Raw genomic sequence first — 13,396 nt, 5'->3', positions numbered from 1 at the left:
GGTGAGTATAACCTCCAATACCAGTGGTCTTCAACCTGCGGACCTCCAGATGTTGCAAAACTACAACTCCCAGCATGCCCGGACAGCCGTTGGCTGTCCGGGCCTGCTGGGAGTTGTAGTTTTCCAACATCTGGAGGTCCACAGGTTGGAGACCAGTGTCCTATACTTTACATTGCACGGATCCCTCAACATACGATGGTTTCAACAAACGATGGTTCATTTGGAACGGATTACCATCGTATGTTGTGGGACGACTGTATGTGGGATGAGAAGAAGACTGGGAAACCAGACTGTAGGTGATGGACGCTTCCTACTACACACCGGCATGTAAGGCTGAGAAGTAGACTGGGAAACCAGACCTCAGATCCTAGAACTTTACCGAGGATCTAATATTTACATTAGTTACCTAAAAGACATGGCTAGTATAATGGTAAAAAACCAACGACAGTCAGTGAACTACAATACCTGTAACGTGCTTCCTGCAGTGCTCGGCTCGTGGTGACTGCTATTATGTGATGACTCTGTAGCTTCGGAGTGGAACGTGCTTTTTGAGGCTTCTTCTGTAAGATGTCAAGGAGACAATAAGTACAATGGTTGTTAAGCTAACCAGTAAGAGCATTAAATATATTAATAACTCCGCTCTAGAACGTACCTCGAGCAAAAGTGAAGGGAGCGGGATGCCCGTCACGGTCACGTTGTAGAACTTGCTCCATAAAACGTAGGTGGTCCTGATCATCCAAGGGGATCTCTTGGTCATTGACGTCGCCCTCAAGGCAGCTGTGAAACAAGCTGAGCAGCATATCGTTTGGCAACGAGGCCTCCGTAGATGAACTTTCTGCTTCAGCTTTGAAAAAAGAAATGTATATTCACTTATAAGTCAAAGACCTAAAAGTAAAAGCTCAAACTACAATACCATTTTATTTAAAGGAGTACTCCAACGCCGACTATTAATCCTCCATTGTGCCCCGGCTGAAAACATTTTTAAAATAAACTTTCACTCACCTTCCTGCATTCCCCCGGAGCGCTGCTACAGCTGATCGGTCCTCCAGTCCGTCTTCCATGTACACGGATCGTCACACGGCACTCAGCCTATTTTTGGCCGCAGCGATGTCCCGCCTTCATTGGTGATAGGCTGAGCGCCGTGCGACGATCCGTGCACAGGAAGAAGACAGGACCGGAGGACCGATCAGCTGTGGCAGCGCTTCGGGGGAACACAGGAAGGTGAGTGAAAGTTTATTTTCATTTTTTTTTTCATCCCAGGCACAAAGGAGGATTAATAGTCGGTGCTGGAGTACTCCTTTAATCCTAATAAAATCAATATTCTCTATAGATGATATTCAATGGAGCTAAGGTCTCGTTTATACTGCCGTTGGGATCCTTTAAGTGGAGATCCGTCGGCAGTTCCATCAAGTTTAGGGGAGAAAAAAATACAGTGGTCCCTCAACATACGATGGTGATGCGTTCCAAATGAACTATCGTTTGTTGAAACCATCGTATGTTGAGGGATCCGTGCAATGTGAAGTATAGGACAGTGGTCTACAACCTGCGGACCTCCAGATGTTGCAAAACTACAACACCCAGCATGCCTGGACAGCCAACGGCTGTCCAGGCATGCTGGGAGTTGTAGTTTTGCAACATCTGGAGGTCCGCAGGTTGAAGACCACTGTTATTGGAGGTTATACTCACCTGTCCCTGCCGTTCTGGACCGTCACCGCTCGTTACCGCTGCCCTGGATGTCGCCTTCCATCGCTGTTGCCGCGTCCCCGGGGTGTCCCCGACCCTCCGGCAAGGCCTCTGCTTCCCCAGCATCCTCGCTCTCCGTCGCCGCCATCACGTCGCTATGCACGCCGCTCCTATTGGATGACGGGACGGCGTGCGCAGCGACGTGATGGTGACGATTGAGAGCGCCGATGATGCAGGGGATCCCGAAGAGGACAGGTAAGTGATCGTCAGCTGAGCACACGGGGCACCGTAAACGGCTATCTGGTGGCAGCTGAAGCAGTCTGCGCTGCCGGATAGCCGTTTATGCGATGGCCCCGAAATACAAAAGCATCGTATGTTGATGCTGCCTTCACCATGTGATGGCCTCTGAGAGTGATCGTATGCTGAAATGATCGTATGTCGGGGCCATCGTAGGTCGGGGGGGTCACTGTAGTGCAAACACCCTTTTTTTCTCAGCTTAATTCATGTAGACTTACTGGATCACCGACGGGCCCAATGCAAGTGAATGGAGTCTGTCAGGAACCGGCTGTAGCTGTTTGCATCAGACATGTTTCAGGGTCCGATCGGCTCATACATTTTTTTTATTTTTTTAAAGAGCCGATCGGATCCTCTTTTTTTTTTTTTTTTTTTTTTGTATTAAATGGTTTGATTAACACGTTTTTTTCAATAGTACAAACAATTGGACCCCCAACCAGGAGGCCCAATGCCCCCCCCACACACAAGCTAAATAGACATGTGTCAAAATATACAAAATAAACACAATAGAATATACAACAGTGAGAACAAATACTGTCTCATACAACCATCCCAGCAGAGAAGAATGGACAAGGAAATAGAGGGACACAAAGATAGTGGTCGGGCTGCAGCAAGATGTGGATAGAGGGTAAAAAGAAGCAAAATAAAGATGTCCTGAGCAATTACAATTTTGGCCCATTACTAAAGCACCAAGAATTTTTTGGACAACCCCTTCAACAATTTAGCTCCAACAGTGTAAATGTTGCATGGGATCGAACATTTTACTGCTCTCTCGCATACGGCGATATTTGTTTGCTCTTTCATTTGAGGTTTCCGGATTATCAGAACTTTTTGTCTGTTACCTCTGCTCAGCGTTAAGAAGAACATTTCAATCTGTTGGCATTTGGGCAGAAGTTTCATCAGGTCAAAGTAAAATGGGACCTCTCTGATGCACAGGCCGCTGCTCTCCGGGGGATCTGCAACAAAATGACGCAACAATTAGAGATGAGCGAACTTACATTAAATTTGATTCGTCACGAACTTCTCGGCTCAGCAGTTTATATCATGGTAGTGTTATAATTTGGGGTGGTTTGGTTACTTCACACTACACAGATTTGAGTTGGTTATTTCAGAATTATTTCCTGTTTCTTTTGTTGGAGGCTAAAGTATTAAACCCAATACCTGCGCCTATGATCCCCTGGCCCAATAGACATAACACTTTTCACTGTAATTAAACGCATCCTAGAGAATTTTTTTCCATAAGTCCTTATTCAGATTAGGCGTAACTCCCCATGGAGCAATGCTTTTCCCAACTAGGGTGCCTTTAGCTGTTCCAAATTCTATACAATATGGAATCTGTGAAGTTGATAAAGGGTATTCCCAACTTTAAAAGTTATCCCCTATCCACAGAGTAGAGCTGTGTTTCCCAACCAGAGCACCTCCAGCTGTTGCAAAACTACAACTTTCAGCTTGTCTGGACTGCCAAAGGCTGTCTGGGCATGCTGGGAGTTGTAGTTTTGCAACTGCTGGAGGCACACTGGTTGGAAAACACTGGCCAAAAGCTGTCCGGTCATGCTGGGAGTTGTAGTTTTGCAACTGTTGTAGGCGCACTGGTTGGGAAACACTGGCCAAAAGCTGTCCGGGAATGCTTGGAGTTGTAGTTTTGCATCAGCTGGAGGTACACTGGTTAGGAAACACTGGCCAAAAGCTGTCCAGGAATGCTGGGAGTTGTAGTTTTGCATCAGCTGGAGGCACACTGGTTAGGAAACACTGGCCAAAAGCTGTCCGGGAATGCTTGGAGTTGTAGTTTTGCATCAGCTGGAGGTACACTGGTTAGGAAACACTGGCATAGAGAATGAACAAGTGACTGTTCAGACAGCAGATTGCTTTATCAAACTAACAAAGGGCCTTATTTATATTTATGCTAATTGTTGTGGTGTGGTGTCCCGGGATGCCGATGCACGGCAAAGAATGAACTCCACGCCACAACAATTAACATGTAAAGTATATATACAGCCCTCGCTTATTTTGCAGACAACACGCAGTGACAAAGCAATCTGCAAAACCCGCGTCGGGGCGCCAACGGTCTGAACAGTCAAGTATTGAGACAGGTAAGACCTCCACCAATCAAAAGGCAATGGCTTGTATTGGAGATGGGAATACCCCTTTAATTTGTAAAAATTCTCACCTGTGTGCTCAGTTTTGGTCAGGATGGGAGAGCCGCCATCTTTGTTTTGGCAAAGCTGAACAATGTACTCAAACGTCAGCATAATGTTTATACAGCTCTGATCTCGGGGAAAAAGCTGCAGTAAAGGAAACATAGTTAATCTCCAGAGATACATGAAAACGGGGATAATAATAGGATTTTGGGGGCTTACCAGAAAAATGTATATTTCTCGCCTTATTTATTTGGGGATAAAGCAGACTGTGGGTATAGGCTGGGGCCACTAGGGGGCGACTCTATAAAAACTATTGATTCCTATAAGCAGAAGATGCAATAAGGAGGAAGCTCTGGATGAATAAGCACCTATGCAAGGGAAGTAATGTGTCGCCTCCTAGTGGCACCAACCTATACCCACGGTCTTCTGTGTGTGTCCCTATTGACACAATTACGAAATAAAGCAGCCATAACTCCATACAATGCCTGGAAAATTCTCCATCACCTTTTTTTAATCAACTGGTGCAAGAAAATGTAACAGATTTGTAAATTACTTCTGTTAAAAAATCTTAATCCTTCCAGTCCTTATCAGCTGCTGTATGCTCCACAGGAAGTAATTTTCTTTTTGAATTTCTTTTCAGTTTGACCACAGTGCTCTCTGCTGACACCTCTGTCCATATCAGGAACTGGCCAGAGTACAAGCAAATCCCCATAGCAAACCTCTTCTGCTAAGGACAGTTCCTGACATGGACAGAGGTGACAGCAGAGAGCACTGTGGTCAGACTTGAAAGAAATTAAAAAAAGAAAATAACTTCCTGTGAAGCATACAGCAGCAGATAAGTACTGGAAGGATTAAAAAAATTACATAGAAGTAATTTACAAATCAGTTTAATTTTCTGGCACCAGTTGATTTAAAAAGCAAACCGGAGTACCCCTTTAAGATGGTTATGGGTAAGGCTGGGTACTATTCTATTATTTTCACCCTGTAAACCAGTGTTTCAAAACCAGTGTGTCTACAGCTGTTGCAAAACTACAACTCCCAGCATGCCCGGACAGCCTTTGGCTGTCCGGGCATGCTAGGAGCTGTAGTTTTGCAACAACAGGAGGCACACTGGATGGGAAACACTGCTCTATGCAAACATAATTGCTTCTATTGACTGACAGCAAGCAGTGATCTTAAAAATGGTCAGACACTGAAATAGAAAGTATATTGGTAAATTGTGGAAGTTTTTATTGTGCACTAACTAATGGTAAATGGTCGGCTCTACATTTCACTGCCAGGTTCATCGCTGACTGAATAGGGGGCATGGTATGAACTATGGTCATATGAGTATAAGACTCACTGCCTGGGGGATCTCCGAATACATAAGACCGTGAAGGTGTTTCCAGCTCTCCGAGGTCCCTATGACGAAGCCGCTCTGTGGTTCCACCCAGCATTCAGACACCAGATGCAGCTCCGTGTCCTGCTCTATGGCCTCTACCTCCGTGTCGTTGTCTTCATCAGTAGAGAAGCTGTAAACATACAAAACGCAAGAAGAAAACACATCAAGTCTGCACATAATGTGAACTGACACAGATCCACTTGATCTCCAGCACCCTAATTAGATGACCAGGTGCAGTGATAAGATTCCACCCCCTCTCTCTGCAAAGCCAGAGGATTCATAGCAAATGTGGGCGGCCATAAGAAATTATTTCAGTGATGGAATTGTAATCAGTATGGCTAAAAAAAAACTCAAGCCTGCCGCATCAGCTTAACAGGTAAGCACAAGGCATACACAAGAACCTCTGCATTATTCTGGAATAATAGCTTATGCTGCACCTATCTTTTTTAAGAGGGTATTATAGAACCGTCTGTAGGGAAAAGGAGAACGCACCTGTCCTTGGTGGATGTCACATGAGGTGGGAAGAGAATGTACTGGATGATACAGCTGTGCTTCTCTATACTGCCTTCACCTATAGAATCGTTCTGTAAGAAAGGAACGCAATGATTGTACAAAGAAACTAACGTCACGTTCACACTTTGCATTTCCAAGAGGTTTTTTGCCTCGTTGTGAATTGGTTTTGCAGTGAAAACATGTCACATGAATAAGGTTTGTTACAATGTATCATACTAGGTAAGGATGTCCCGATACCGATACTGGTATCGGGACTGATACTGGACATTTGCACGAGTACTTGTACTCGTGCACATCTCCCCGATACCTAATTGGATACCTGCCGGCAGGACCCCCACCGGCAGGGCACCTCCGGCAGGTATCACGGAGGTGCCCTTGCGCCCTATGCAGAGTCATGGACGGGAAACATCACCGATCATGGTAATGTCCAGAATTAACCCTATAGACGCCACGAACAAAGTTGATCGTGGCGTCTAAAACCCCTCCCCCAGCCTTTTCAAAAAGTTTAAATTAAAAAAAATCAGCTGAAAGGACGGTCGGACGTCCCTTACCGTTCTCCGTGCCGTCCGATCGACGCTCCTATACTGCAGCCAGCCATGGCAGGCAGTAGTAAAGGAGCGCCGATGATACTGATCAATGCTATGCTATAGCATTAGCATTGATTAGTGTATGCAATCTACAGATTGCATGTAATAGTCCCTTATGAGGACAAAAAAATTGTGAAAAAAAATTGTAAACCTAAATAAATACAAAATGTGAATTAATTTGAATGCCCCCCCTTTTTAAAAAAAAAAAAAAAAAAAAGCTCTACATCTATTAAAAAAAAATAAAAAAAAATAACATTCACTGAAAAAAGTATCAGTAATTAGTAGGGATCGACCGATTATCAATGATAAATCAATGATCTGCAGCGGTGTCACGGGGGGATAAATAGCCGATAACTTATACCGGAATATCGGTATAAGTTATCGGCTATCGGCCCTAACCTCCACCGATATCGGTCGATCCCTAGTAATTAGTATCGGCGAGTACTTAAAAAAATGTATTGGGACAACAGAGGATTTCCTAGACAAATACGACTAAAAACACATTGTGCGAACATAGTCCAAGTAAGTGTTCCTTAATCAGTGTAACTCCAGCTGTTGCAAAACTATGCTGGGAGTTGTAGTTTTGCAACAGCTGGGGAGAACAGTGAAGGCAGATAATGGTCATTGTAAAAGAGGTGATAATGTGAGACGCTCACCTGAATGGGGACCTCCAGGACCATGTTTATGATGCCTTCTCCACTGGATGCAAAATGGAAGCCTTCAGAGAGCCGGATCCTAGAGGGGAAAATAGGAGAATGAGGATCAGACATAAAACACCCCAAAGAACCTACGTCTATTATATCCCTGGTCATCTGAAAATTACCCTTCACATATAAAGTTCTCTTCTGACAGTCACAATATTCTTTACAACTGAGCAGAGTGTTAGGTAACGGGGAAGCGAAGGTAATAATTGCACTAAATATGGTATAGTTTAGTGTTTCCCAACGAGGGTGCCTCCAGCTGTTGCAAAACTACAACTCCTCGCATGCCCAGACATCCAACAGTCAAGGCATGTTGAAAAAGTGCAACTGCTGAACTGTCCCAAAATATGTGCCCAATATACAAAACTAAACCAAAGTGCATCCAATGATAACTTCCCCCCCCCCAATATGTCTATGGTAAAAATTTACATTTTTAATTTTTGGAGAAAAAACCTACTCTGTCAGGGTGGACAGGATCTGTGCGAGGGCAGTGGTGGGCACAGTAGTTGCCAGGCCTGACTGCACAGACCAGATCCATCTTTGGTGGTAGAAGTAGCGGGATAAGGAGGCCAGGGTGGAAGAGGCCGAACGATTGGTGATGAGAGGACCAGGGACGGACGTGTGTTGTGCCAGACTCTCCAGGTTCAGGATAAAAGGAGTCCTGTAATCCAGAGGAAGCTTGTCATACCTGAAATAGAGAAGGGACGGCTGTGAGGAGGGCCGAGAACTGAACCACTATGGAGTCAGACGCTGCCTCGTACACACAGCCTGAGAATGAGAGGGATGCTGAGCGGGAATACCGAGGACGGCCGAAGGTCCCTTACTGTGCTCCGTGCTGTCCGATCGTCGCTCTTTTACTGCAGCCATCCATGACAGGCAGTAGTAAAGGAGCGCCGATAACACCGATCAATGCTATGCTAGGGCAATTAAAAAATTGTGAACAAAAAAGTGTAAAAAATAATAATTATAATTTTATAATTTATAATTATAATTTTTTTTAATTTAATAATTTTTATTATAACAATTGAAGGTTGAATAAAATTACATTAACATAATACAAAACCTTACATTACATCAACTCCCCCCCCAACCCCCATCCCCTACTACCAGAAGAGGAGTATTAAAAAAAAAAAAAATATTAAAAATAATTAAAAGATTCTTAGTCATCCCATTCTCCCCATGTCGATCTAAAGTTTTTTAATCTTCTCTTAGACCCACCGGCCCTCCACTTTTCATACTTTCGGATTTTCCCCACTAACTTTTTCCACTCGATAACACTTGGACCCCTATTGCCTAGGAGCCCTCTGAGGATCACAACCTTCCCTAAAAAAACTTTAATCACCCTCCCCCCCCCCCCCCCCAGCCTTTTCAAAAAGTTAAATAAAAAATTATACACATATATATATATTTATATATATTTAAAAAAGCCCTTTCTCTTATAAAAACTTAAGAAACACCCCTTTTTTCCCCATTAAATAAAAATAAATAAATAAATAAATTAAAAACCTTGTCACGTGACATTTAAAAAAGTGTCGGTAATTGGTATTAGCGAGTCCGTGGTCTTTAAAAAAAAATGGTTTTGGGACATCCCTACTTCACTCACTTGATCAGCAGCTTCTCCAGAGGTTTGTGCAGCAGGACCAGGCAGCAGCGGTCAGAGAGGGCCGGAGGTGACACCTGGGGAGGGGGGGATTTGGAGGGAGAGCTGATCCCAAACATCTTTCTCTTGACCCGAGGGGTGGTCTCTTTGCTCTGCACCCTGTGAGGGAAACGCAGCTGAAGGATCCAGTCTCTCAGCTCCTCCAAGATCTGCAAGAAATTTATTTCACGTCAATTATTTAAAAGGATAAAAACTCTGAAAGATCTAATTGTTAAATGTGATGTAAACGTAACAGTATCGCTGTTCAGAATATTCAATGTATTCAGCGCTAATACATTGTATCTTCGTGTTTGCAGCGTGCTGCTTTATATCTGGTGGACGCACATTTATCTGGTGATTTTTCTACAGTAACAACAAAGTATGAAAAGTTTTACTACATGAATGTAAAAGGAGTTATATCTGACGGCAGTGTCACAAGACACTGATACCAGAGGGTCCGACTGCTGGGACAACTACTGATCCAGAGCACTGGGTAAGAGAACAATCCCTTGTAGTAAAAATACTCACAAACAGAGGAGAAGTGTTTCCTAATACAACTCCCAGCATGCCAGGACACTCTTTGGTCAGTGTTTCCAAACCAGTGTGCCTCCAGCTGTTACAAAACAACTCCCAGCATGCCCGGATGGCATTATGTCAGTGTTTCCCAACTTGTGTGCCTCCAGCTGTTGCAGAACTACAACACACAACATGCCAAGACAGCCTTAGGCCAGTGTTTTCTAACCAGTGTGCCTCCAGCTGCTGCAAAACTATAACTCCCAGTATGCCCAGACAGCATTATGTCAGTGTTTCCCAACCAGTGTGCCTCCAGCTGTTGCAGAACTACAACACACAACATGCCCAGACAGCCTTAGGCCAGTGTTTCCCAACTAGTGTCCCTCCAGCTGTTGCAAAACTACAACTCCCAGCATGCCCAGACAGCATTATGTCAGTGTTTCCCAACCAGTGTGCCTCCAGCTGTTGCAAAACTACAACTCCCAGCATGCCAGGACAGCCTTAGGGCAGTGTTTTTTAACCAGTGTGCCTCCAGCTGCTGCAAAACTACAACTCCCAGCATGCCCAGACAGACTTGGGCCAGTGTTTCCCAACTAGTGTGCCTCCGGCTGCAAAACAAACACTACCAGCATGCCCAACAGCATTTTGTCAGTGTTTCCCACCCAGTGTCCTTCCAGCTGTTGCAAAACTACAACTCCTAGCATGCCCGGACAGCTTTAGCTATTTCCCAACTAATGTGCCTCCAGCTGTTGCAAAACTACAACTCCCAGCATGCCCAGACAGCCGAAGGCTGTCTGGGCATGCTGGGAGTTGCAGTTTTGCAACAGCTGGAGGCGCACTTGTTGGGAAACACCTGTCTAGTGTAATCAGGGTACCTATCGTTCTAATGTACTGCCTATAACTAGGGCGGCATGAATATATTAACTAAGCCTCTAGGGCAAACACTGTATTAAAGTTGTTTTTTGGGGGTGAATGTAGTGAAAAGACACAGATCTACAGTGAATAAATATATTTCAGATGTCTTAATCCTTTATATATCACATGACGGGAATCCAAACTGCTTCATATGACAAAAGAAGCAGAGAAACAATAAATAGATCCTATGCCAAAGGCAACAGTTACACATTTATTTTGCCAAAAACCTAATAAGAACTAATAAGCGTCGTGTTTTTCTAGAAGAATTAACCTTGATTCTGCAATTTGCCGGAGTCCCCAGGGGAAATCCCAATCGGAGGACCATGCAGGGGGCTTTCCAGATAATCCGCACCACACAGAAGGAGGAGGGGGTCTGATTCCCATCGCTATGAACATTAAAAAGAAGAACAAATTTTATTAGTGCTCAAAGGTAGAGATGAGCGAACTTACAGTAAATTCGATTCGTCACGAACTTCTCGGCTCGGCAGTTGATGACTTATCCTGCATAAATGAGTTCAGCCTTCAGGTGCTCCCGTGGGCTGGGAAAGGGGGATACAGTCCTAGGAGACTCTTTCCTAGGACTGTATCCAACTTTTCCAGCCCACCGGAGCACCGGAAAGCTGAACTCATTTATGCAGGATAAGTCATCAACTGCCGAGCCGAGAAGTTCCTGACGAATCGAATTTACTGTAAGTTCGCTCATCTCTATTCAAAGGCTTTAAAGGGGTACTTCCGTGGAAAACTTTTTTCTTTTTTTTTTAAATCAACTGGTGCCAGAAAGTTAAACAGATTTGTAAATCACTTCTATTAAAAAATCTTAATCCTTCCAGTACTTTTTAGGGGCTGTATACTAAAGAGAAATCCAAAAAATAAAATGCATTTCCTCTGATGTCATGACCACAGTGCTCTCTGCTGACCTCTGCTGACCATTTTAGGAACTGTCCAGAGCAGGAGAAAATCCTCATAGCAAACATATGCTGCTCAGGACAGTTCCTAAAATGAACAGCAGAGGTCAGCAGAGAGCACTGTGGTCAGGACATCAGAGGAAATGCATTTCTTTTTTGGATTTCTCTTTAGTATACAGCCCCTAATAAGTACAGGAAGGATTAAGATTTTTTTTAATAGAAGGGATTTACAAATCTGTTTAACTTTCTGGCACCATTTGATTTAAAAAAAAAAAAAAAAAAAAAAAAAAAAGGTTTTCACGAGAGTTCCCCTTTAAACAAGTTCTTTTTTTTATGTAGCAAACATGTAAAGATCTAAGACATCTTAACGCAGAGAGATTGCAGCAAATGAAACCAAATAAGACAATTCTCTGATCACTATTATGGACATTTATCAACGGGTTTAGTCAGGTTTTCTTTACTATAATTGTCGCAACTGCGACTACACGATTTTTCGTGCGACATTTTGACTGGAAAGCGAGAAAAGCAAGTTTTCCTAAAATTTACTATGTAGTAATAATTTTAAAATGGACTACGGGTAGTCAGGTATTTATTAACTGCGACAGTCGCAACAGCGTTAAAAATTGACTAAATTTACTGCAGCTCAAACATGGAGCAGAAAAAGCTACTACCAAAGTAAAAAAGGAAAAATTGCTTACGTGAAAGAAAATTATCAACAGGCTGAAACCAGTTGATAAATACGTCGCACATAAGCAAAAAAAAAGTAAGGAAAAAATTACTAAAAAAAAGAAAACCTAAGCAAATATTGATAAATGTCCCTCTATATACATAAAAACAAATCTCTCCTCTTCTTATTAGTTATAATGTAACAGTCCGGACAGTTGAGCTCACTTAGGCTGCGTTCACACGGCCGTCTAGACCCGTCCTGTTCTCCCGCCAAGAACGGACAATAACGGTTGCAAAAGGATGTTATCCATTTGTAACCGTTTGAATCCGTTATTTTTCAGTTAATATGCTCAGAAGTCAAAACGGATCAAAAAACGGATAACAAAAAAAAACACATGCAAATGGATGACATTAACCCCTTAAGGACTCAGGGTTTTTCCGTTTTTGCTCTTTCGTTTTTTCCTCCTTACCTTTTAAAAATCATAACCCTTTCAATTTTCCACCTAAAAATCCATATTATGGCTTATTTTTTGCGTCGCCAATTCTACTTTGCAGTGACATTAGTTATTTTACCCAAAAATTCACGGCGAAACGGAAAAAAAAAAATCATTGTGCGACAAAATCGAAGAAAAAACGCCATTTTGTTACTTTTGGGGGCTTCCGTTTCTACGCAGTGCATATTTCGGTAAAAATTACACCTTATTATTCTGTAGGTCCATACGGTTAAAATGATTCCCTACTTATATAGGTTTGATTTTGTCGCACTTCTGGAAAAAATCATAACTACATGCAGGAAAATTTATACGTTTAAAAATGTCCTCTTCTGACCCCTATAACTTTTTTATTTTTCCACGTACAGGGCGGTATGAGGACTCATTTTTGCGCCATGATCTGAAGTTTTTATCAGTATGATTTTTGTTTTGATCGGACTTTTTGATCACTTTTTATTCATTTTTAATGGTATAAAAAGTGACCAAAATACGCTTTTTTGAACTTTGGAATTTTTTTGCGTGTACGCCATTGACCGTGCGGTTTAATTAATTATATATTTTTATAGTTCGAACATTTACGCACGCGGCGATACCACATGTTTATTTTTATTTACATTGGTTTTTTTTTATGGGAAAAGGGGGGTGATTCAAACTTTTATTAGGGAAGGGGTTAAATGAACTTTATTAACACTTTTTTTTTTTGCAGTGTTATAGGTCCCATAGGGATTATAACACTGCACACACTGATCTCTAATACTGATCATTATTATCCCATAGGGATTATAACACTGCACACACTGATTTCTTATACTGATCATTGTTATCCCATAGGGACCTATAACACTGCACACACTGATCTCTTATACTGATCATTGTTATCCCATAGGGACCTATAACACTGCACACACTGATCTCTTATACTGATCATTGTTATCCCATAGGGACCTATAACACTGCACACACTGATCTC

General features: G+C 42.8%; 1 protein-coding gene across 11 annotated transcripts in view; it reads right to left on the bottom strand.

The window, feature by feature from the left end:
- The window catches only part of SZT2 (SZT2 subunit of KICSTOR complex), a 167,548-nt gene that overhangs the window by 116,170 nt on the left and 37,982 nt on the right, over nucleotides 1-13,396 (bottom strand). For all 11 annotated transcript variants that reach the window (XR_008846705.1, XM_056533045.1, XM_056533036.1 and 8 more), the window contains exons 14-23: nucleotides 10,636-10,750; nucleotides 8,901-9,106; nucleotides 7,755-7,985; nucleotides 7,253-7,331; nucleotides 5,989-6,080; nucleotides 5,458-5,626; nucleotides 4,145-4,259; nucleotides 2,820-2,933; nucleotides 653-844; nucleotides 466-560 (exon numbers count right to left, since the gene is read on the bottom strand). Coding sequence is in view for 10 of the 11 variants with exons in the window: in XM_056533045.1 (XP_056389020.1) it covers nucleotides 466-560; nucleotides 653-844; nucleotides 2,820-2,933; nucleotides 4,145-4,259; nucleotides 5,458-5,626; nucleotides 5,989-6,080; nucleotides 7,253-7,331; nucleotides 7,755-7,985; nucleotides 8,901-9,106; nucleotides 10,636-10,750 (1,408 nt within the window). In the remaining variant the exon portion in view is untranslated. The remainder of the gene's footprint in view (nucleotides 1-465; nucleotides 561-652; nucleotides 845-2,819; nucleotides 2,934-4,144; nucleotides 4,260-5,457; nucleotides 5,627-5,988; nucleotides 6,081-7,252; nucleotides 7,332-7,754; nucleotides 7,986-8,900; nucleotides 9,107-10,635; nucleotides 10,751-13,396) is intronic.

This window comes from Hyla sarda, chromosome 7 (assembly GCF_029499605.1).
Source record: "Hyla sarda isolate aHylSar1 chromosome 7, aHylSar1.hap1, whole genome shotgun sequence".
In the NCBI taxonomy this organism is placed as follows: domain Eukaryota; kingdom Metazoa; phylum Chordata; class Amphibia; order Anura; family Hylidae; genus Hyla; species Hyla sarda.
The sequence above is the reverse complement of the archived record's forward strand: the minus strand, read 5'-3'. Positions and strand labels throughout refer to the sequence as shown.